The sequence below is a fragment of the Littorina saxatilis genome, linkage group LG14 (genome assembly GCF_037325665.1).
Source record: "Littorina saxatilis isolate snail1 linkage group LG14, US_GU_Lsax_2.0, whole genome shotgun sequence".
NCBI lineage: Eukaryota > Metazoa > Mollusca > Gastropoda > Littorinimorpha > Littorinidae > Littorina > Littorina saxatilis.
Window position 1 is genome coordinate 32,617,558 of NC_090258.1, and position 24,312 is coordinate 32,641,869.

Below are 24,312 nucleotides of genomic sequence, written 5' to 3' on the forward strand. Positions count from 1 at the left end.
CTATAACACGCGACCTCAGTTAATACTCTTCTCTGATTGGTCACATCTCACACGTGACATCACTGCACTGTACGGACAATATTTCACCGTACGGTGCCTACTCAAAGTTCGTGGCCCATGAAATGTTGTACACCTGCGTCACATAACTCCAATATACATTATGTGCAAATCCGTTTGTCACAGTGAGGTCCACCTTAGTCACAGGCTTATTACTCGAAAGTTTTCGCTCTGTTCTAAAACGATTTTCACCACTGGATAGAGCTTAAAAAACTCTTGAAGAAAATGTAAAAATATAAAAATCATTCAGAGGTGACATGCGACTCATTCCATGGTGGAGGGTCACATTTAGTATTTCTAAGGTATAAGAATTTTAATGACAACTTCTTGGATCAGATAAAAGCTAAACAAGGCAATTTACTTCACAAATCATGTCGGGTGCATTCCCTGCAGGTATACAGGATAAACGCCAACAGGGAATGCACCCCCTTTTGGTCAACAGATCCCTTCTGCATAAGTAAAGGGATCAATCTTACTACAGTGGAACCCCCTTTTAAGACCTCAACAAATCTGAGAAAAATGGGTCTTAAAAAGGAGGGAGTCTTAAAATGGGGGTAACTTTACAGAGGTCATGAACAAAAAGTCTGCAAAAACAAGGTCTTAAAAGGGAGGGAGTCTTAAATTGGGGGGTCTTAAAACAGAGGTTCCACAGTGTGCACAAAAGGCAGTCATGGAAATAGGAAGGGGCATGATATGGTATTTTTATTTTTTTATTTTTTGTTCATTTACATGGGTGGGATTTCCCGCAGTGGGGCACTGCGGTTATGAAATTAAAAGCCCCTCCTGTTTTTGGAACCGCAGGAGCTTTCTAGTTTGCTGTTAGGTAGATTTTTGGTTCCTCTTTCCTGTCATGCTCTCTTTTTCTTCATGAATTCTTTTCTTTTTTCTGCCTTCTTGCTCATTCACCTGTATTTTTTCCAAAAATCTCTTCTCTTGCCGCTTGTCTCGCGATTCATGTATAGTTTAATCTGTTAGTGTTCTGATGTAAGTCCAGCAGTAGATAGGTTAAGCTTATTTTAACATACTGGAAACTGGTAATCTTCCAGTAGGTATTAATTTAGTTTTACTAAAGCCTGCTGGGACACAAGTAATGGGTTAGTGCATTTGTAAACAGGAATCGCTTGACAAGTGGCCCCCTTCATCCCCCCCTTCCTCGTCCTGATATGGCTCTGCGTAGTCGGCTGGACGTTAAGCAACAAATAAACAAACAAACAAACAAATGGGTGGGATTCTTCCGGTATATTCCGGAAATCCGTATTCGTAATAGTGACGTTTTTTTGGTTGTTGATTATACAAATCCTTCAGTGTCTGGGGGCCCCCAGACCCCCCTTAAAATTCTTTAGGATTCATGACATTTTTCAGTCCCACCCATGTATTTAGGTAAGCCAATAGTTCATTTTATAAAATCATTTGTACTTAATGAAAGTGGATTTATTGATTGTTTTACATCAATAAAACCCCAGACCGTCCTGATTATGTTTTCACAGTTTAAATAACATCTACACAATTTAAATAATAGGATTTTTGTGCGAAATTAGCAGTTTCTGTACGTATTCCTGTTTGCATCAGTAAAATAAATATTCGTGGAAGAAAAGAGATATTGTTATCTACTCATTATCTGCGTGTCTGTTTGATTGTGTCTGTCTGTATGTCTGACTGACTGTTTCTGTCTACATGTATCTCTCTTTTTCTGTGCGTGTGTGTGTGTGTGTGTGTGTGTGTGTGTGTGTGTTGTGTGTGTGTGTGTGTTGTGTGTGTGTTGTGTGTGTGTGTGTTGTGTGTGTGTGTGTGGTGTGGTGTGTGTGTGTGTGTGTGTGTGTGTGTGTGTGTGTTTTACTCTCTGTGTGTGTGTGTACCCCCCGCGGGTTAGGGGGAGTCCCATATTGTTTGGGACGAGAAAGAATTTACCCGATGCTACCCAGCATGTCGTAAGAGGCGACTAACGGTTCTGTTTCTCCTTTTACCCTTGTTAAGTGTTTCTTGTATAGAATATAGTCAATGTTTGTAAAGATTTTAGTCAAGCAGTATGTAAGAAATGTTAAGTCCTTTGTACTGGAAACTTGCATTCTCCCAGTAAGGTCATATATTGTACTACGTTGCAAGCCCCTGGAGCAATTTTTTGATTAGTGCTTTTGTGAACAAGAAACAATTAACAAGTGGCTCTATTCCATCTCCCCCCTTTCCCCTATCCCATCTCCCCCCTTTCCCCGTCGCGATATAACCTTGAATGGTTGAAAACGACGTTAAACACCAAATAAAGAAAGAAAGAATGTGTGTGTGTACCCAGCCATTCTGAAGGTGGTTAACATGTGACACAGATATTCCAATGGCACTGTATTTAAAACTGTCTATGGGGAGTAATTATACATTATCTCAACATCATTTGTTCTTTTACTTTGTTGTCTCTTTCAATTCAGCGGTTTTCTAGGGAAGGGGGGGGGGGGGGGTGTATCATCAAGAGTTTAATGTGGACATTTGTTCTTTTACTTTGTTGTCTCTTTCAATTCAGCGGTTTTCTAGGGAAGGGGGGGGGGTGTATCATCAAGAGTTTAATGTGGACATTTGTTCTTTTACTTTGTTGTCTCTTTCAATTCAGCGGTTTTCTAGGGAAGGGGGGAGGGGGGGTGTATCATCAAGAGTTTAATGTGGACATTTGTTCTTTTACTTTGTTGTCTCTTTCAATTCAGCGGTTTTCCAGGGAAGGGGGGGGGGTATCATCAAGAGTTTTTTTTTTTTTTTTTTTTTTTTTTTGCCAAGCACATCATTGTGGGGCTTTTAATGAATAACATGCATCCGTCCACTCACAATATATTTTCTTTCATCCTTCAACATTTACCACTCAAAAAGTATATAGTATCAAAATTAATGAAAAACTTTTTTCTTACTTGTACCCTTAGACAATTTTCCTTGGTTGCCCCAAGATTGTGTTACTGTTTGCTTAAACCATAGGGGTTTTTTTTCTGTTGAAATATGTAATAAAAATGCATATCATTATAATTATACACACACAAAAAACACAGTATGACATCCACTATATACATTTTGGTGTAACTTTGGGTCCGTATCTAGAAATGAGAAGAGAAAGAGAACAAAACAAAAGAAATAAGAATAGAAAAATAAGAGAAATAAAAAAGAGGAATAAAAGTCATAATTTTATATTTCTGATCTGCAATTGCTTTTCGAATAAAACAAAAAGAGGCATTGAAGCCTTTGTTTTTTTATAAATGCTTATGCACATTTTAGCAACCAAAATTATACGGTTCAATTCTTTCAACAGAGTTGCTTGCATTTTTCGATTTTTAACACCAAACATAATTTCGTGCACTGTTAACTCTATTTGTTTATCCAGATGTACCCAAATATAAAATTCTATCTGTTTCCAAAACTCAGTCACCACTGGGCAAAAGAGAAAAAAGTGTTCTATATAATCAACGTTATTACTACAATATGAACAGACATTGTCCTCCACAACTTTCATTTTACATAACATAATGTTTGTGGGATAAATATTGTGAAGTAATTTCCATTGTAATACACGCAACCTTGTTTCTTTAACCGATTCAAAACTATTCAGCCAATCTTTCTTATCAATTTCATAATTAAATTTCCTCCTCCAAAAGCCAATTGCACAAGGTTCAACAACTTTCATACTTACTAGTTCTTTTCTAAACTGTTGTGCGCTATGTAATTTCTTACCACGATATAAGGGGATATCCATCAAATCAATTTCTTTCTTTCCGTGCATCGTCTTGTGCATTACATTCAGAACAACAGCACGAACCATGTTATATTCCAAAATTCTCCGTGGGGATTTTCCTAAAACATCACAAATGAACTGATAGGAAACAAATTCGTTTCTGTATAAAACATCATGTACGCTATTAAGACCCTTTCTCGCCCAATCTTCAAAATACAGTACATTTCCGGCATAAGCAAAACATTGGTTATTCCATAAAAGCGGATTAAATAAATTATCATCAATACATAAGCCTACGTTGTTATCAAGCCAGGTTTTCAAAACAATTTTCCAAAATTTGGATTTGACAAGTTCACTCCCCTTTAGTCTCCGAAAATTAACATTTGAATAAAAACATTCACAATTTGAGCCGTACATTGAAAACACTGACTTTGGAACACATTTCCACTTATCCGTGACTTTGGGGGATGTCAGTCTGACAGCCCATTGTAATAAAAATGATGCCTGCATGTGTTTCAAATCAATCATATTTAAACCACCATTTTCGACATCACTACACAATATTATCCTTTTAACCTTTTCAAATGCCTTTTTATTATTTTCTTTCTTTTTCCACAAAAATCTAAACAACAGTCTATTAACTTCTGCTAATACATTATCAGGGATCACAAATGCCTGCATAAAATAAACAAATTGGGAAATCAAGAACGTTTTTATTACAATAATTTTACCCATGATACTCAAATTTCTTTTCTCCCATGCCGCAATCAAGCGCTTAACAGACGTAATTCGCTCTGTCCAATTTTCCTCAACGTCAGAGGCTGATAAGTCATTACAAAAATAAATTCCCAAAATCTTTAATTTTTTCTTCCAATTGAAATCATAAAAGGTGTCTTGACAATGTTTTTGACTTCCTAGCCACATGGCTTCACATTTCGACAGATTCAGCTTTAATCCGGAAACGTAGTAAAAAGAATCAAAAATCAATAAGGCATGTTTTAAATCCGTTTCGCTTTTCAAAAATAACGTTACATCGTCAGCATACAAAGCAATTTTTAACATATCATCCCAAAACCTATCATTTAAACAATTCAAATTCGAAATACCGTTAACATTCTTATTCTGCCTAATCTTAATGGCTACTAACTCAATTGCCAAAACAAAGGCTAAAGGCGAGAATGGACATCCCTGACGGATTCCAGACTCCACTGGAAAATACTCAGACAACCAGCCTGCATAATTAACACAACTCTTGGCATCTTTCATCAAAACTTCGACCCAAGTTACAAACTCCGGGCCAAAGCCAAATTTTTTAAAAACATTTATCATAAAGTCTTTTGAAATACAATCAAATGCATGAAACATGTCGATGGTGACCAAAAGACCTGGTTTATCTTGCACATTCATTTGATCTATGACGTCATCAATCAGTCTTAACAAAGATGAAACTTGCCTCCCTTTAACATATACAACCTGATCAGGATTAATCACATTATGTACAACTTTGTTCATGCGTAAAGCCAGACACTTCGCCAGTAATTTATAGTCACTGTTTGTCAAGAGTTTAATGTGGACATTTGTTCACCGACTTTCGATACAGAGGAACCCCTCCTTTTTACGACCTCCAAAAATTTGAGTAAATCGGGTCTTAAAAAGGAGGGAGTCGTAAAACGGAAGTAAATTGACAGAGGTTATAAGAGGGGTGATCGCAGAGGGTCCCGGGGTCGAGGGGTCTCATGAGGAGTTTACTGTGGGCAGTTAGTCGTTGTTTCACCAAATGTCAGTATTGTGGCATTCCATAGAGGGCAGCGTGAATCGGTGTTGTCGGTGTGACAAGGAGGGGGAGAGGGCGGAACTGGAGAAGGGGAAACAGAAAGGTCAGTGAAAGCACAAGTCATTGACACATGCCCGCGCCGCGCACACACCCATGGACAAAGATGTTCAAATATGTCTCGGAAGGTTTGTCGCAGAATGCTTTAGAATTCATAGCAATGTGTCAATAACCTTTTTGGTTTGAGGACAATAAACATTTGTTCTTGTTCTTGTTCTTGTTCACCCACACCGTACTTAATATATACCCATCCTCACCCACGTACACACACGTAGCCTACACACACACTGGCACACACACACTGACACACCCTCTATTACATTTCAACTCCCCCTCCTGTTATTGTTTGACGGTTTGCTTGTTTCAGTCAGCGTTCGTGCGGCGCAAAGTTGAAGAATGAATTCGTAAAAAAGAGGCTAACAGCCGGTTCATTTGATTAGTGCTTTTGTGAACAATAAACACTTAACAAGTGGCTCTATCCCATCTCCCCCCTTTCCCCTATCCCATCTCCCCCCCCTTTCCCTCGATCGTCGCGATATAACCGTCGTGGTTGAAAACGACGTTAAACACCAAATAAAGAAAGAAAGAAAGCCGGTTCATAGATGCTATGTACAACTCGTATCTGAGAAATCATGTAGAAGGGGAGGGGATAGATTCTGCTCCGTTTAGTCAAAGCTGCCGTTCTGCCGGTAAATTAATTAGAATGTAAAATTATTTTCATTTGGCCCGAACAGACGCCGGGACTGACGAGTTAATTGTCATGATTTATGCGGCAGAACCATGCAGTTGGTGGACGATTTGCTTTGTTTTGTTTTCAGTGTTATTTGATTTTTACATTTAGTCAAGTTTTGACTAAATGTTTTAACGTAGAGATGAGGGTCGTCGTGTATGTGCGTGTGTGTGTGTGTGTCTAGACGTCTGTGTGTGTGTGTAGAGCGATTCAGACTAAACTACTGGACCGATCTTTATGAAATTTGACATGAGAGTTCCTGGGTATGAAATCCCCATACGTTTTTTTCATTTTTTTTTTATAAATGTCTTTGATGACGTCATATCCGGCTTTTCGTGAAAGTTGAGGCGGCACTGTCACGCCCTCATTTTTCAACCAAATTGGTTCAAATTTTGGTCAAGTAATCTTCGACGAAGCCCGGACTTCGGTATTGCATTTCAGCTTGGTGGCTTAAAAATTAATTAATGACTTTGGTCATTAAAAATCTGAAAATTGTAAAAAAAAATACAAATTTATAAAACGATCCAAATTTACGTTCATCTTATTCTCCATCATTTTCTGATTCCAAAAACATATAAATATGTTATATTTGGATTAAAAACAAGCTCTGAAAATTAAATATATAAAAATTATTATCAAAATTAAATTGTCGAAATCAATTTAAAAACACTTTCTTCTTATTCCTTGTCGGTTCCTGATTCCAAAAACATATAGATATGATATGTTTGGATTAAAAACACGCTCAGAAAGTTAAAACAAAGAGAGGTACAGAAAAGCGTGCTATCCTTCTTACTCTTAGCGCAACTACTACCCCGCTCTTCTTGTCAATTTCACTGCCTTTGCCATGAGCGGTGGACTGACGATGCTACGAGTATACGGTCTTGCTGAAAAATGGCATTGCGTTCAGTTTCATTCTGTGAGTTCGACAGCTACTTGACTACATGTTGTATTTTCGCCTTACGCGACTTGTTGTTTTTTATCACACAACTGTCACTGACAGACATTGCAAAGGGCAACAGTCTTATGCTAGACCGCCGGGCCCGCGGCTTTAGATAAAATGAAACTGACTATATACATGTATAGATCTCCATTGTCGCGAAAGTTTAACTAGTACTCTACTGTGATTTTTTATTGACAAAACAATACATTCACAAATATATCGACCCAACGGTCTTCTAAGTGCACAGACAAACAATTAATAACGACAACGTATCTGGCTGATTTTTGGTCTTTTTGCCGTTGTTAATTGTTTGTCTGTGCACTTAAAAGACCGTTGGGTCGATATATTTGTGAATGTATTGTTTTGTCAATAACAAACCTTCCAACAACCTACCTTTCTTGTTTTTTGATTCTGAATTTTGGAACGTTGACAGTCTCTTTGTCTTTGGATTTAGTACTGTGATTGTTTCCCCTGGTCCCGACTTGGGTTGCAACACTTTTCCGTCAGTTTTTGTGGAGGCTTCGATCGTTTGCACTAAACTTAGGGAAATCAAACATCAGCAACAATAAGAACCAACAAGTCGCGTAAGGCGAAAATACAACATTTAGTCAAGTAGCTGTCGAACTCACAGAATGAAACTGAACGCAATGCAGTTTTTCAGCAAGACCGTATACTCGTAGCATCGTCAGTCCACCGCTCATGGCAAAGGCAGTGAAATTGACAAGAAGAGCGGGGTAGTAGTTGCGCTAAGAAGGATAGCACGCTTTTCTGTACCTCTCTTTGTTTTAACTTTCTGAGCGTGTTTTTAATCCAAACATATCATATCTATATGTTTTTGGAATCAGGAACCGACAAGGAATAAGATGAAAGTGTTTTTAAATTGATTTGGACAATTTAATGTTGATAATAATTTTTATTTATTTAAATTTCAAAGCTTGTTTTTAATCCGAATATAATATATTTATATGTTTTTGGAATCAGCAAATGATGGAGAATAAGATAAACGTAAATTTGGATCGTTTTATAAATTTTTATTTTTTTTTTACAATTTTCCGATTTTTAATGACCAAAGTCATTAATTAATTTTTAAGCCACCAAGCTGAAATGCAATACCGAAGTCCGGGCTTCGTCGAAAATTACTTGACCAAAATTTCAACCAATTTGGTTGAAAAATGAGGGCGTGACAGTGCCGCCACAACTTTCACGAAAAGCCGGATATGACGTCATCAAAGACATTTATCAAAAAAATGAAAAAAACGTCTGGGGATTTCATACCCAGGAAACTCTCATGTCAAATTTCATAAAGATCGGTCCATTAGTTTAGTCTGAATCGCTCTACACACACACACACACACACAGACAGACACACACACACACACACACACACGCACACACATACACCACGACCCTCGTTTCGATTCCCCCTCTATGTTAAAACATTTAGTCAAAACTTGACTAAATGTAAAAACTGACTCTAAAACAACAACAACAACAAAAACAATAACAATTTCAAGTGACAACACTTAACAACAACAAAAGACAACACAAACTTGACGCGGCGCGCGCGCGCGGCACACCGCACACTAGCACAAACAGACACTATAAACCACACACACGCGCGCGCACACTGGCACACACACACTTCCCACACACACACGCAACTTCAACCGTACGTCCCTTCTAATCCTACACAGCTACCCGAACTCTAATGACGACGGCGCACATGTACAATTTCAATTTCTGGCGCCTGTGTCCATGAACCCGCTATCGACTTTTACACACAAACCGGCAGCGCACGCTGCGTCGCGACTCATTCCGACTCGCTTTGCCCTGACCTATTTCTCCGCCTTTCGACCATACACCATACAACTGACAACACACAGCCTGGCTCGCTCGGCTTTTGTCGACAGATTAGCTACACAGTTGCCGTGTCTCTACTGCGCCCGACGGCCATTGCTATTCATTGGTGAAAAGGTCACTCGAAATATCACTGCCGATGTGTGTGAGTGGAGGAATAGCTGGCTGCTGAATTTGTGTGAAGGTAAGGGGTTGTTTTGGGCAGACACATGCGATGTACTTAGCTATGCTTGACTGATCTGGCAATGTGGGAGACATGTATTGACACAATTCAAGTGGTGCTTATAGCACAAGACTGTTGTGGCTCGATCAGTTGTTACTGTCTTGATTGAAAGACCCGAGAATCGATAGATTATCGGACTCATTTTACAATATTGCAGTAAGATCTTTTCTTGGCTGCGGTTGTGCTGACCCCGAGCCGACAGAGTTGTGCCAAAGATATTCTGCTGGTATGCGTAGCGCAGTAGAAGATCTTTTGTTGTGCCGGTGTAACGATGTGAGACTGGCCCCTCGGTCACCTTACCCCCTCGATATATAGGCCTACTCGAGACTGAAATGTTGTTTCCTGGTCAAATTAAAGAAGTGAAATTATTTAAGGACGAAAATTGGTTGTGAAATTTAATAGATTTCACCCCAAAATTCGATTTCTTCGAAAACGTGTACCGAGTGGTTACGTCCCTTGAATGAGAAGGGGAACATTTTTAGAATGAATCAAATTTCTTAGTATAAATTTAAAAAAATAGGTTGGACAAATTTGACTCCATGAACTGATGTAACTTGTAAGGTACCCAAAGTCGCTCGTCAGTACTATCGAAGGTTTTTTTGTGTGTTCAGTGTGGAGTTTATACTTCTTTCTTCTTGTCGTTCGCTTGAGTTTATACAAGATCAACGAGGCCGAGGGCGAAAGGTGACAGAGGGGCCAATATCACATCGCTACACCGGCTGGAAAAGGCGAAGTAGAGTACGGCAAGCCGTTAGTTCCAACTATTCAAGCCGTTCGTACAATTTACCCGTGGGTGCTGTATTACATTGACAACACACTGATTAGCACCAAAAGTCATAATTACAAAAATACAAGGTCACTGCTAAAACACACACCTTATTCAAATCAAGATAAACCAATATGGCACTAGTACGCTGCCACCAAAGTCAAAATTACACAGAATTACAGTGATCTGCAGGTTATTGATCACGGATAGTTAGCCACCCTTGCTGAGTCAACCATTGACAACCAAATTTCTTAAAACATATAACCACAAAAAAGACTTTTGAAGATATTTCGATTGATATGCAATAGGGATACCAACCATGCAGGGCCAACACGTACGCTCTCATTTTGAGGCAAAGTGTAAATTGATACACAGAAAAGAGCATAATTATTGTCCAGTCTAAGTTTTGATAGACTGCGTCGATATTCCAATCTCTCACCGTACATTCGAAGCACAACTTGTGACACAGATGAGACGGAACGAATATAATCGCGAGAGCTGCTCAGACTCTGAAGCGGTTTACTGCCAACCTGGTGACTGACACAGTCCAACCGCGGGTGACATTCAAAGGTCACCCTGAGAGAGAGAGAGAGAGAGAGAGAGGGAGACCGAGAGAGAGAGTGAGAGAGAGAGAGGGAGCGAGAGAGGGCCGCGAGAGAGGGAGCGAGAGAGAGAGAGGGAGCGAGAGAGGGAGCGAGAGAGAGAGCGAGAGAGGGAGGGAGAGAGAGAGAGTGAGAGAGAGCGAGAGAGAGAGGGAGCGAGCTCGAGAGAGTGAGAAAGACTGAGAGAGGGAGAGAGATGGTGTAGACATACATACATGTATAAACAGCGGCCGCAGAGCAGTACAACACGACAATGTGTAATCGTGGCGCGAGACAACGTTAACCAGAAAACCGACATACGCTCTGCAGGACAATGCAATACAATTCAATATAATAAAATACAGTGAGCCCATGGTGCAATTAGGCTTTCCCAGCAAACTGCAACAGAACAATACAATACAATACAATACAATGCAACACAATGCAATACAATACAATACAATAGGGGAGGGAGGGGTAGGGTGGAACAAAAAAATCCTTTTTTGGAATATCTCATTCAATACTAAAGACAAAAACACAAAATTGGTGTCATTAGAAACTTTATTGAATTTGCCACAAAACAAAGAAAACAAAAAATAAATTTATTTAACCGACTCAGGAGAATTCGCAGTTAAAAACGCAAAAAAATGTGGGGCAGGGTGGAACATGACGGGGCAGGATGGGACATTGCTTGGGGCAGGGTGAAACATGACGGGGCAGGGTGGGACATATGAATTTGTGTGTGAAATTAAGCACCTTGTACCAGCTAAAACAACCCTTTTTGGCTTTCACTAGAAAAAACAAAACATTCTCGCAGCACTCAGCGCAAAAGATTACACATGTTCTGCGCGAACTTAGAATCCGGTTTCATTCTAGAATGGACCGGGTCCAGGTTGGAATTCTAACCCTGCGCAAGTACAGGGGTGCCATTCTAGAATGAAACCCTTGAATAAAGGGGGCCGTAATGTTTGTAGGTAAGACAGAGTTGTCTTCCCTTGAATTATCTCCACCTGCACCTTCCCTTTGATAAAATGGGGCTGATTTGTCTACCCCTGAAAAAAATCCTTTGGCGATCTTGCGATGTCATGTCATGTCAAGCCGGAAAGTTGACACTCCTGAGTACGCAATAAACAAAGGCAGACCATAGCAAGGGGGACTACCAGGGCGGTATTGTTTGCAGGGCAGTTGTTTTTGTGATGAGAGCCGGTTGCGGCCGCTTGCAATGTCAGCGCTGTCTCCCTCTCGGAAATGTCCGGTTTTTTGACAATTTTTTTGACAGACAGACAGACAGACGGTCAGACCGACTAACCGACAGACAGACCAACAGAAGGACAGAGTGAGTTATAGAGCTGTTGTCACAGGTTTTAAAAAAAGTTGACATTATATCTTCACAATTCAGAAGACCAACTTCATGTATATGAATAAAATTAAAAGTTACAAGCGAGATCGGCAAAACACTGTCAGTCCGGAAATTTCCGTTCGTAGCGATCAGTGCTGAGTGTCTCTCAAAATCGTAATCACTTTCAGAACATCACAATCCCAATTCACGATGTCTTTGAGTAAAGTGTAAAAAACCCGAAAAAAACACCCAACCAAACAACAAAAAAAACACACAAAAAAAACAGAAAATCCACATTTGTGGCTTTGGTTGTGTGATAGTCTAACTGAAATGACCATTCCAACTTGGACCCAAATTCCAACCTTGCGCACGGCCGATTCTAGAATGGACCAGCAACAAGGGTTTCATTCTAGAATGGCACCCCTGTACTTGCGCAGGGTTAGAATTCCAACCTGGACCCGGTCCATTCTAGAATGAAACCGGATTCTAAGTTCGCGCAGAACACACACATTAATTACAAAACGTGTACTTGAATGGTTGAAAATAGTAATCGAACCCTGCTAAAGATTGAATAACGTGCACATAAATGGTGAACGTGTGTTCACAATGATGAAAAACATAACTGAACGCAAAGATGACTAGAAAATCGCATCAACATTGCCATGTCATAAAAACAAAATCTACATAGGAAAATAAAAGAATAGCACAACAGGATATCATTTCGTAATTATTTTGAGTATTTCTCAAAACAGATTGCATGACTAGATGAATCTTTCAAGGGAAGTCATATCAGGCTTCACTTGCAAAAGTCACATGTGAACACTGCCAAAGTTCCAATTTCTGCGCATTCTTCGTGGCACCACATCAGGCAACTCCCGCACTGGATCCACACTTCACCGGGGCGAGACGTGCAGAATGGCTCTGTGCAGATGATACATGTGTACGTCTTTCCATCTTTCACGCTGCCCTGCAAACATGCCCCCAAAAGTGGGGAAATCAATCATAGGGTCTTCACAATGTGCTTGGTATTCAAACCTTCCAAAAGACAAAAGACCCCTACCACAGTAGCAATCAAAATCAGAAAGCAGGTTACAGAGTGGCGGTAAAAGGATGAAATCTGAGATTTAAAAGCTCAATAATAAGAATAATCTAAGCACTTCTCATTTCATATGCTTCATTTGCGGCCTGATGTAGAGCGTACATTTCGTGGATCTTCATGGCATTCTGCCATTTAAGGCATTTTGTTCTGCTCTGTAATAGGTGATGCCTGTCAACTTACCGATTCTGTTGTTTCTTCGGCTGCTGGTTCTGTTGTCTCTTCGGCTGCTGGTTCTGTTGTCTCGGTGGCTATTGGTTCTCTTGTCTCGGCAGCTGCGGGTAGTTCTTTCTTGGGAACACGAGGCAGGGTGGCAGGCAGTTCCTGATGCCGTTGATGATGCCCAGCATCGTAACTGTCTCTCCACGCTCATGCGAGACCAGTTGTGCGACCTGCTTGACACCAGCCTCAGCAACCACCTTCTGAGGCCTCTGAGAGGTGGTTAGTGCCGTTTCATCTACATTGTAGATTCTTTCAGGCGTTAGGGTGTGTTCTTGGTACAGCCGCCTCAATTTCTCAAAGAAGGTACCAACATTGTGCTTATTGAATGCAGTTGCTCTTGCAATGCTGGCCGCCTCAGGGGTTCTGATGCTGAGCTGACGATGGCGACTCTTGAATGCTGTCATCCAGTCTTTTCCGGCTTGTTTGTTTTTCTCCCAGTTGTCTGGAACACGATTCCCATTTCGAATGGCTAGGGTGTAAGCTAATGACTTTACAGTCGCAGTGTCTAGAGGAAATCCAATGCGTGATGCGGTCAGTAAGTACTGAACTAACTCAACTTCCTCTTCAATGGTGAAAATCAGCCTTGACTGGGACATCTCACTATATGAGGCCAGCTTCTTTCCTTCGCCATCTTTCCTCACTGCTCGCCATAAAGAGGATTTTTTAATTCCAAATTCTTCAGCGACTTGTCGGAAAGGTCTTTTCTGACAGCCATCACTGCTTTGTGGAGTTGCTGGACATTCTCAGTAGATCTTTCTGTCCGGTCTGTTTTTCTTTTGTATGTTCTCACCATCTGAAAGTGGAAAGAAAATAAAAGGAAACATTTAATTACTTATTTGTTTACTTATTTATCTATTGATTTATTTATGTATTTAAGTTTCACATCCTTTGCAAATAGTGATTTTAGACGAACAAGAACAATACCGAAAAAGACAAAAGAAAAACAATAACCATAAAAGTTTCAATTGAAACAAATATTGATAAAATTAGTGATATGCATGTAATTGTAAAACAAACAATAGATTATTCATTGTTTATAGACTGGGAGAAATGTACGGAGAGGGGCAGGGTGAAACACCCCAGGGGTAGGGTGGGACACCCAAGGGGCAGGTGGAACACTGAAGGGGCAGGGTGGGACTGTTCCACCCTGCCCCGTCCCACCCTGCCCCTCAGTGGATCAGTGCAATTAAATCTAAAAATGTCAAGAAAACACAGAGTATTGACAGTAGCATCCGGCAGCATAATATGCCTGAATAATTTCTCTCTGCAGGTGTCAAGTTTCATTCTTGTCAAGTCAAAACAAAGGATACAAAGCTTGCGCCTATTAGAGAGCTAAAAATTTACTTACGGTTGGAATCTGGATAATATTTTCTGCCTCATCAAAACCAAACACGACTGTCTGCAGGACTTTGGCGGCAGAGACTGGTCTGGGAAATCACAGCTTGGCGGGAAAACAAAAGTCCCGGATAAAGCATCGCATCATCACTAAAATTAGCCTGTTCCACCCTGCCCCATGTCCCACCCTACCCCTCCCTCCCCTACCATTTGGCCATTTTACACACAAAAAAACTTCCCCGTGAAAGGGATTACACAACAACAGAATACTAAGTAGAATTTGTTGCTTAATTGGTTTTGCAGAACGACATAGCTAGGTGTACCGTACAAAATTGATGTAGCAACAAAAATCGTTGCCAATGCCATGCCGCACTGAAGTCACGTTAGACTGTTGAATTTTGGTATGTGTTCAAGTTGGAGGATTTTTGTTGTTGTTGGTGTTGGTTTTGGTGTTGGTGGTGGTGGTGGTGGTGGTGGGTTTTTTTGGTCCTTTTTATCGATGTAAAGGCTATATAGCGTTGTAACTATTTTCAGTGACCTGCATTGTATACTAGTGCAATTCGAAGGACGTTTAGCCACGGCAGGCAAGAGATCATGAATTGAAAACAACAAATACTGAAAGCAAACAATACATTGAATACACACCGGCCAATGGACTTCTGAAAGTCCGTCGGCGTTTTGCTTAACTTACTTTATTTTTTAATGTATCCATCACAGTCACTGAGAGTGCTGGAAAAAAGCCGTCTGTGGTATTGACACTGTAAGTGTAACAGCGTTTTCCTTGTCAGTTTGGGATTTATCTATATGTTTATTTGCTCATTTATTTATTTATCGATATATTCGTTTATCTATTTTGCAGGCGACCCTATCTCATGGTAAGTGCATTGTTTTGCAGTGTCAGTCTCTCCCCCTTGTCAGTTGAAAGTTCGAGCCCCGATTGGAATAGGAAGAGTAACACTATTTTAAAAATTGAGAAAAAAAAGGAACAGACTTCGTCTAGCCGCCTTTCCTACCTGGTGTACAAAGTATGCATCACTGAGATCGTGGCGCAGGTAAAAGATCTCATGTCTTGGCTTCTCGAAGGAAGATAAATGAAAGGGGTATCTCCACGTTGGTAAAACTAAAAGAGCACTAGTCTTGTTCAATACTCGACATGTAAATTAAATAATAATGATGATAATAATGTAAACAAGGAAAACCCCCATCTATATCCTTATGTAAAGGTCAGTCAGTCAATCTCTCTAATCCACCCCCCCCCCCTTTTAACGTAGAGGGGGGAATCGAGACGCGGGTCGTGGTGTATGTGTGTGTGTGTGTGTGTGTGTGTCTCTGTGTGTCTCTGTGTGTGTGTGTGTGTGTGTGTGTGTGTGTGTGTGTGTGTGTGTGTAGAGCGATTCAGAGTAAACTACTGGACCGATCTTTATGACATTTTACATGAGAGTTCCTGGGTATGATATCCCCAGAATTTTTGTTTTGTTTTGATAAATGTCTTTGATGACGTCATATCCGGCTTTTTGTAAAATTGATTGAAAGTTTGGCCAAGCAATCTTCGACGAAGGCCGGAGTTTGGTATTGCATTTCAGCTTGGAGGCTTAAAAATTAATTAATGACTTTGGTCATTAAAAATCTGAAAATTGTAATTAAACAATTTATTTTTCAAAAGGATCCAAAATTACGTTCATCTTATTCTTCATCATTTTCTGATTCCAAAACCATATAAATATGTTATATTCGGATTTAAAACAAGCTCTGAAAATTAAAAATATAAGAATTATGATTAAAATAAAATGTCCGAAATCGATTTAAAATCAATTTCATCTTATTCCTTGTCGGTTTTTCATTCCAAAAACATATAGATATGATATGTTTGAATTAAAAACACGCTCAGAAAGTTAAAACAAAGATAGGTACAGAAAAGCGTGCTATCCCGCTCAGCGCGACCATTACCGCACTACTCTGGCTTGTCGATTTCACTGCCTTTGCCACGAGCGGTGGACTGACGAAACTACGATTATATCCTACATACGTGAGAGAGACACCCGTGAGATAATAATCGTTCAAATCACACGTGTGTATATCATGTAAATGAGGTCATGTCAAGCAAGTCTGGCAGGGACCTGTTTTTCCACTGCTTATGATGCCAAAGTCACCGAGACAAACGTCATTATAGAAACAAATATTGCGCTCGGTGTGCGGTCTTGGTGAAAAAATGCAGTGCGTTCAGTTTTATTCTGTGAGTTCGACAGCTTCACAAAATGTAGTAATTTCGCCTTACGCGACTTGTTTCTCTCTCTCGTTCCCTCTCTCTCTCTCTCCCTCTCTCCCTCCTCCTACCCTCTCTCTCAGTCTTGCTACCTCTCCCATCTCTATCTCTCCCTCCCCCTCTCTCTCTCCTCCCCCCTCCCCTCCCCCTCTCTCCCCCCTCAGTATCTCTCTCTCTCTCGCTCTCTCTCTTCCTCCCCCTATATCTCTCCCTCATCTCCCTCTCTCCCTCTCCCTATATCTCTCCCTCATCCCCCTCTCTCTCTCTCTCTCTCTCTCTCCCTTCCCCCATATCTCTTCCCCATCTCACCCCCCTTCTCTCTCTCTCTTTCTCTCTCTCTCTCTCTCTCTCCCTCTCTGTGTGTGTGTCTCTCTCTCTGTCTCTCTCTCTCTCTCTCTCTCTGTCTCTGTCTCTCTCCCTCTCCCCATATCTCTTCCCCATCTCACCCCCCTTCTCTCTCTCTGTCTCTGTCTCTCTCCCTCTCCCTATATCTCTCCCTCATCTCCCTCTCTCTCTCTCTCTCTCTCCCCCTCCCCCCATATCTCTTCCCCATCTCACCCCCCTTCTCTCTCTCTCTCTCTCTGTCTCTCTCTCTTTCTGTCTCTCTCTCTCTCTTTCTGTCTGTCTCTCTCTCTTTCTGTCTGTCTCTCTCTCTCTCTCTCCCTCCCTCCCCCTCTCTCTCTCTCTCTCTCTTCATCGATCTGTCTATTCTATTTATTTTCAGGCCTACAAGATGAACTACAGAGACAGTATGCAGTTCATTGACCTGTACCGCCAGCACCGTTCACTGTGGGACAAATCAGACGAAGAGTATCTCAACAAAGTGGAGAGAACACGACAGAGAGAGTCCATCGGTCTCGTCATGGGCATGACAGGTGAGTGCATGACGTCACAGTCTATGTCATAAGTATGACGTATAATTGAACTTGACGTTTTGGGAGTAGCGTCAGCGCAGGGTATTAGTGGACAAGTAACACAATGGAGTAGAGAGAACTATACCGAGAGAGAGAGAGAGAGAGAGAGAGAGAGAGAGAGAGAGAGAGAGAGAGAGAGAGAGAGAGAGAGAGAGAGAGAGAGAGAGAGAGAGAGAGAGAGAAGGGGCTTATTAGTCTGACCGGAGACCGTGAGTGATGTCACAACCTACGTCACAGCTATGCCGTATGAGTAAAGGTTGACGTCATGCGTTTTGGGTAAGAGTCAGCGCGGGGTATTATTGGACAAGTGGAGAGAACTAGAGAGAGTCCATTGGTCTCATAATGGGGATGACAGGTCTGCGATTGTCACAGCCTTTACGTCACAGGTATGACGTATGGGTGAAGGTGGACATCATGTGTCGGGCAGCACAGGCCATTGACATTGTGGGGAAATATAGATATTGAACAACTGGACAAAAAATAAATAATCGGACAATGGGAGCCACTGTAATTGGCCAAATAATGAATATGATAGGTAAGTTACGCCTTACGTCATATGTATGTGACACGAGTAAGAGTTGACGTCATTCGCTTGATGTGTAGCAACAGCAGAGATTATTGTGATCGGTGTCAGAATAAAACATTCAAAGTAGGGAGTACCAGAAATCGTCAGTTCATTGGACCGTGCGTTAATTGCGTGATCTGCAAAGAAACGAGATAGTTGTGACCCGGCTACCGAAAACACTAGTTACACGCCGTGGATGGTGGCACGCCTAGTTTTTTCCACCGCAGGAACAACACCCAATTCGTTCCCCCGCACGCGGAAGCAAAATTGTTATCTCGCAAAGGAATTGCCCTGTGAAGGTACGTTGTGGCAAATCACATTATTAAGTATAGATATTCTGAAGCAGAATTGCCTAGGCTATATGTATAATATGTAACTTATGTCTTGTTGTGTACTCGTGAACAGTGGCGTTCGATTTTCTGCCGAAGTCCGTGAAAATTATACAGAGAGGTCTCAATTTCGTACAAATTAACCTAGAACTACCATTTAAAGCACTATTTTAATACTCACAGTTTAATCTTCGATACCTTGCAGCCTTGTATGCGCGTTTTTGGGCACCAGCATCGTGGATAAGCTGCTCTAATCTAGCGTTATTTTGCGGTACTCGATTCTCAGTGGGTAAGGTCCCCCGCAGACACCAGATAAGCTGCGGGGGATCTTACCCCGTCAAATTTCACTGTTGATCTTTGAACCGATCGTGAGTCTAAACTAAGGTAAGCTTAAACTTAAAAATGAAGAGCAGTATCCACAAGTAGTTTGACTTTGACCAGCAAAAAGATTTAAGCCCTTCTGTTGACCGTGCTTTGTGTTATTTCAACATTTTTAACGTGGGAGACAGTATTTCTGACTTGTCTTGATGACATTTCTTCTCTTATGTAGTACACGAGAGTGTAAATGGTAAGACAACTAGCTGATCCAATGCAAAATAAAGTACCGAACAGTATGATATAAACTTCAATACTAGAAAGTCTGTTTATCTACTATTTTAAGGCATTAATTTGGAGTCACCTACCATGTTGTTCGTCTTGCGGGGGAACGAATTGGGTGTTGTTCCTGCGGTGGAAAAAACTAGGCGTGCCACCATCCACGGCGTGAGTTACGTTTGTGTGTTTTACTTTTGTTTGACCCAAACGTCTCAGTCTGGTGTGTTTGTCTGTTCGTTCAGAGGTGGACGTGAGCAAGAAGATCTGCAACCTGAGGACCTACTATCTCCGTGAACTGCTGAAGAGAGACAAGGTGTTGCTGACAGGCCGGGAGACGCTGGAAACATACATGCCCAAGTGGCCCTACTTCTTCGCGCTCGATTCCTTCCTCCACGATGTCGTCAGGAAGCGAGAGATTGGTTTTAACACGGTGTGTTGCTGTCTGTCTGTCTGTCTGTCTGTCTGTCTGTCTGTCTGTCTGTCTGTCTGTCTGTCTGTCTGTGAATACCTACATGCCCAAGTGGCCCTATTTCTTCGCTCTCGATTCCTTCTGACATGAGGGGCGGGGATATAGCTCAGTTGGTAGCGCGCTGGATTTGTATTCAGTTGGCCGCTGTCAGCGCGAGTTCGATCCCAGGTTCGGCGGAAATTTATTTCACAGAGTCAACTTTGTGTGCAGACTCTCTTCGGTGTCCGAACCACCCCCCGTGTATAATACATTGGGTGTGCACGTTAAAGATCCCACGATTGACAAACTGTCTTTCCTGGCAAAATTGCTTAGGCACAGTTAATAATTGTCTACCATACCCGTGTGACTTGGAATAAGGCCGTGAAAGGTAAATATGCGCCGACATGGCTGCAATCTACTGGCCGTATAAAATTTCATCTCACACGGCATCACTGCAGAGCGCCTAGAACTGTACCCACGGAATATGCGCGATATAAGCCTCATTGATTGATTGATTGACATGATGTAGTCAGGAAATGGCCTAGGAGAATGATTTTAACACGGTGTATGTCTGTCTGTCTGTCTGTCTGTCTGTCTGTCTGTCTTCTGTCTGTCTTCTGTCTGTCTGTTTGTCTCTCTCTCTCTCTCTCTCTCTCTCTCTCTCTCTCTCTCTCTCTCTCTCTCTCTCTCTCTCTCTCCTTCCTTCCTTTTAACAAATCGGGCGAAGTAGGTACTAACGTGGGGTGGTTGGGTGGCGGATGGGTGGGTGTATTCGTCAGCATTATTCCAAAACTACTTCCAACTCTGCTCTGTGATGCAGTCAGGAGGCCCCTTCCCCGAGATGCACTTCGTCTACGCGGACGAGCAGTTCTCGGACACCGAGGGCGACCCTCACGACGACCTCAGCCAGGACCTATCCATGGACAGCGGTTCCGGAGGCATGGGCAAGGAGGACGTCAACAACATCGTCAACAACATCGTCAACAACAACCATGGAGGCATGTTCCTTCAACAAAGTTTACCCATTTTGTGTGGGGGGTGGTGGGTGGGTGTGTGTGTTGGGGTTGGATGGGTCTGTGTGTGTGTATGTGGGGTGGGGGGTGGGTGGGAGGGTGTTTGTGAGTGTGTGTGTGTGATGTAGATTGTGCGATCTGAAACAAATCTTGGTTACCGTAACAAAAGTGTGTGTGTGTGTGTGTGTGTGTGTGTGTGTGTGTGTGTGTGTGTGTGTGTGTGTGTGTGTGTGTGTGTGTGTGTGTGTGAAAGAGAGAGAGAGAGAGAGAGTTTGTGTGTGTGTGTGTGTGTAAGTCTGTGGGGGGGGGGGGTGAGCCTGTCTGGAGTAATTAGAATGTCACAGTTTTTACTTCGCATGTTTAAAAAAAATGTTTTTGGTTGTTTTCATATAAGTTGTTTGGCTGTTTAAATCAGACGAACACCACTTTTTCATTCATCGTATGGACACATTCTGATAATCGTCGGTCCACGGCTATTGCCAGTTTCTCTCTGACAGCATGCTAAATTATTGCGCGAATCTATCAAAACAAGAATACAGAGTTATCTCCCATATGTTTTTCGCGAGCACTGATCTAAATTTGAGATCAGTGTTCGCGAGACGAAAATGATTGCAGATTGGCCGACTTCGACAGTGGTCTCCGTTCTGTTCTTCACAGTTATGATAAAGACATCGTTCTAAGGTCAAAACAAGTCGAAATGTTGAGACTGTTGTCGGAAGGAGACCGTGATATATGGTTGCATCACTCTCAACTGGTTACAGAAAAAAATTGTCTGCTCCGGCGCGCGTCGAAGCCAAAGTTGATTATCACTTGACACTTTAGAGTTGTTTGCACAGTAAATACATCCGCGAAAGATAGCTCGCTTGAAACTGTCTCACATATCAATTCCTTTGTAATTTAAAAATTACACAACACCATGAAAAATCATTATCAACGATCGCGAATCTGCTTATATCCATAACACATTACGAAAAGATTTAAATATGTAAAAACAAATCGATTTCTTACCAACAGAAAGAAAACCAAGGCATCCTGTCAGGGATAGATTGAGACCCGAAGGGAAGTAACTCATTTTTGACCTGAGTTCAGGATGCGTATGGACAATGAATTATCTTATGTCTTCTGCAGGCACAGACAACATCGTCAACAACTCAGGAGAAGGGGACAGCGACCACCATCCAGCCAAAAGACCGAAGACAGAACCTGTGGACAACGGTGAAGAGCTGCCTCCGGGCTATTGCACAGGACAGCAGGACTCGAACCCACAAGGAGAAGGCTCTGGGATGGCAGCAGCTCATAGAGAGGGCGGTGGTGGTGGAGGATCGTCCCTCCCCGAGCAGCAAGGGGTTTCGAGGTCTTCTCCGTCTGGAGTCTACCCGGTCTCTCTGACCTCAGCCTCCTCTAGCCCGCTGCCCGGGAGGTTCGGGCTTGTTAGGGTGCACGATCAATATATGTATGGACCTCAGAACATCGCTGCTAGCTTGGGGATGGGCGGATCTGGAGTTAGACCCGCTGGCTCGGGATCTCTGCTGAGAGCAAGTTTGGGCGCGAGAGAAAGTGTAGGGGGAGGAGGAGGGTCCACTTCTGTAGGAGGAGGGGGATTAGGAGACAGCAGCGGACAAAGCATGTCAGGTGGCGGAGGACAAGGAACCACAATGCGCAACACGCCTTCGACTTCTAGCAGCAGCGGTGGTGGTGGTGCAGTGAGTGGGACAGTCAGTGGTAGTAGCTATGGCAACAGCGCGTCACTTCCGCTCGGGATGAGAATGGTCGAAGAGGACGATGATTGGCTGTTCGGGAGATACATTGTCAGCGAGTTGAAAAAAGTGGAGAATTTCAGGGACAAACAGCTGGCAAAAATGAAAATTCAGCAGATTGTGACGTACGCTCAGCTGGGGATGGGAGACAGCGGTTCCGCACCTCCCACTACAACACTTTGACTTAGCGGACAATCTGGATGAGTTTTCTGTCTGAACTGTGTCGGGTCTGAGTCTGGTCAGAGTGTGGTTGGGAACACAGAGAGAGAGAGAGAGAGAGTCAGAGAGGGGGGGGGGGGGGAAGAGAGAGGGGAGAGAGAGAGAGAGAATGTAAGACTGAGAGAGATAGAGAGTGACACGTCAGAGAAGGGGAGAAAGCTTGTGTGCGCATGTCACCTGATGTGTGTGTGTGTGTGTGTGTGTGTGTGTGTGTGTGTGTGTGTGTGTGTGTGTCTCTGTCTCTCTGTGTCCGAGTAAGTGGCCGTGTTTTTGTGTGTGTGTGAGTGTGTTTGTGTGCGAACGTGTGTATTGGTGTGTGTTTGTGTGTCACGGTGTGTCTGCCTGTCTGCTTGTCTGTCTGTCTGTCTGTCTGTCTGTCTGTCTGTGTAAATGGGCGTGGCCGTGTGTGTGCGAGTGTGTGTGTGTGTGCGAGTGTGTGTGTGTGTGTGTGTGTGTTTATTTTGATTAGTAAAACTGCCTTGCAAGAATGTGTTGTTTCCTTAAGACTTTGTAAACGACCCGTAAGTAATGTACCCGCAAGTAATGTACCGTCCAATTCATTTGAAATGATGGCCAAGTTTGGGCACGCACATATAGGCATGCACGTAGGCACGCACACACGCACACCCACACCAACAACCACAAACACAAACACACTCGCACACACACGGCCACGCCCATTTACACAGACAGACAGACAGAGAGACAAGCAGACAGACAAACAAATACACATACACACACATACACACACACAAACACCAATACACACAAACACACCCGCACACACACAAAAACATGCCCACTTACATGGACACAGACAGAGAGACAGACTGACAGAAAGACACACACACATACACACACACACACACACACACACACACACACACACACACATATGCCGCGCACACGCGTGCATACATCACCTCATTGTCCTACAGAAAGAGAGAAAAGGAAACAGGCAGACAGAATGAAAGAACAAACTCCAAATCTCTCCTCAAACTAAAAGTTCAAGTCACTGTGCTCACAACCACACCCACACAATGACAGCAGCAGTTTCATCAACACTGGGTACATTCTGATAATCATCGGTCCACGGCTATTGCCAGTTTCTCCCTGACAGCATGCTGAATTATTGCGCGAATCTATCAAAACATGAATACAGAGTTATCTCCCATATGTTTTTCGCGATTATGATCTAAATTTGAGATCAGTGTTCGCGAGACGAAAATGATTGCAGATTGGCCGACTTCGACAGTGATCTCCGTTTTGTTCTTCACAGTTATGATAAAGACATCGTTCTAAGGTCAAAACAAGTCGAAATGTTGAGACTGCTGTCGGAAGGAGACCGTGATATGGTTGCATCACTCTCAACCGGGTACAGAAAAAATCGTCTGCTCCTGCGTGCGCAGAAGCCAAAGTTGATTATCACGTGACACTTTAGAGTTGTTTGCACAGTAAATACATCCGCGAAAGATAGCTCGCTTGAAACTGTCTTACATATCAATTCCTTTGTAATTTAAAAATTACACAACACCA

The 24,312-nt window shown here is 42.3% G+C and overlaps 2 protein-coding genes across 3 annotated transcripts in view; one reads left to right on the plus strand and one right to left on the minus strand.

Annotated features, from left to right (window-relative positions):
- Positions 1–24,312, minus strand: part of LOC138947600 (uncharacterized) — a 326,843-nt gene that overhangs the window by 208,397 nt on the left and 94,134 nt on the right. The window lies entirely within an intron of this gene.
- LOC138947601 (uncharacterized) lies at positions 9,125–22,839 on the plus strand. 2 transcript variants are annotated; one of them, XM_070319108.1, is made up of 6 exons: positions 9,125–9,296; positions 15,534–15,549; positions 17,662–17,812; positions 19,582–19,769; positions 20,608–20,785; positions 21,929–22,839. In XM_070319108.1, the coding sequence occupies exons 2-6, from the start codon at positions 15,547–15,549 to the stop codon at positions 22,738–22,740; spliced, it is 1,332 nt and encodes a 443-aa protein (XP_070175209.1). In that variant the 5' UTR covers positions 9,125–9,296; positions 15,534–15,546; the 3' UTR covers positions 22,741–22,839. The 2 variants fall into 2 exon arrangements, with proteins under 2 accessions (XP_070175209.1, XP_070175210.1); XM_070319109.1 differs by lacking the exon at positions 15,534–15,549.

Excerpts from the sequence above, each read along its gene's own strand:
- LOC138947601 (XM_070319108.1), top strand. Across the intron at positions 17,813-19,581 it reads TCTCGTCATGGGCATGACAG|AGGTGGACGTGAGCAAGAAG; the intron begins GTGAGTGCATGA and ends CTGTTCGTTCAG. Across the intron at positions 19,770-20,607 it reads GAGAGATTGGTTTTAACACG|TCAGGAGGCCCCTTCCCCGA; the intron begins GTGTGTTGCTGT and ends TCTGTGATGCAG.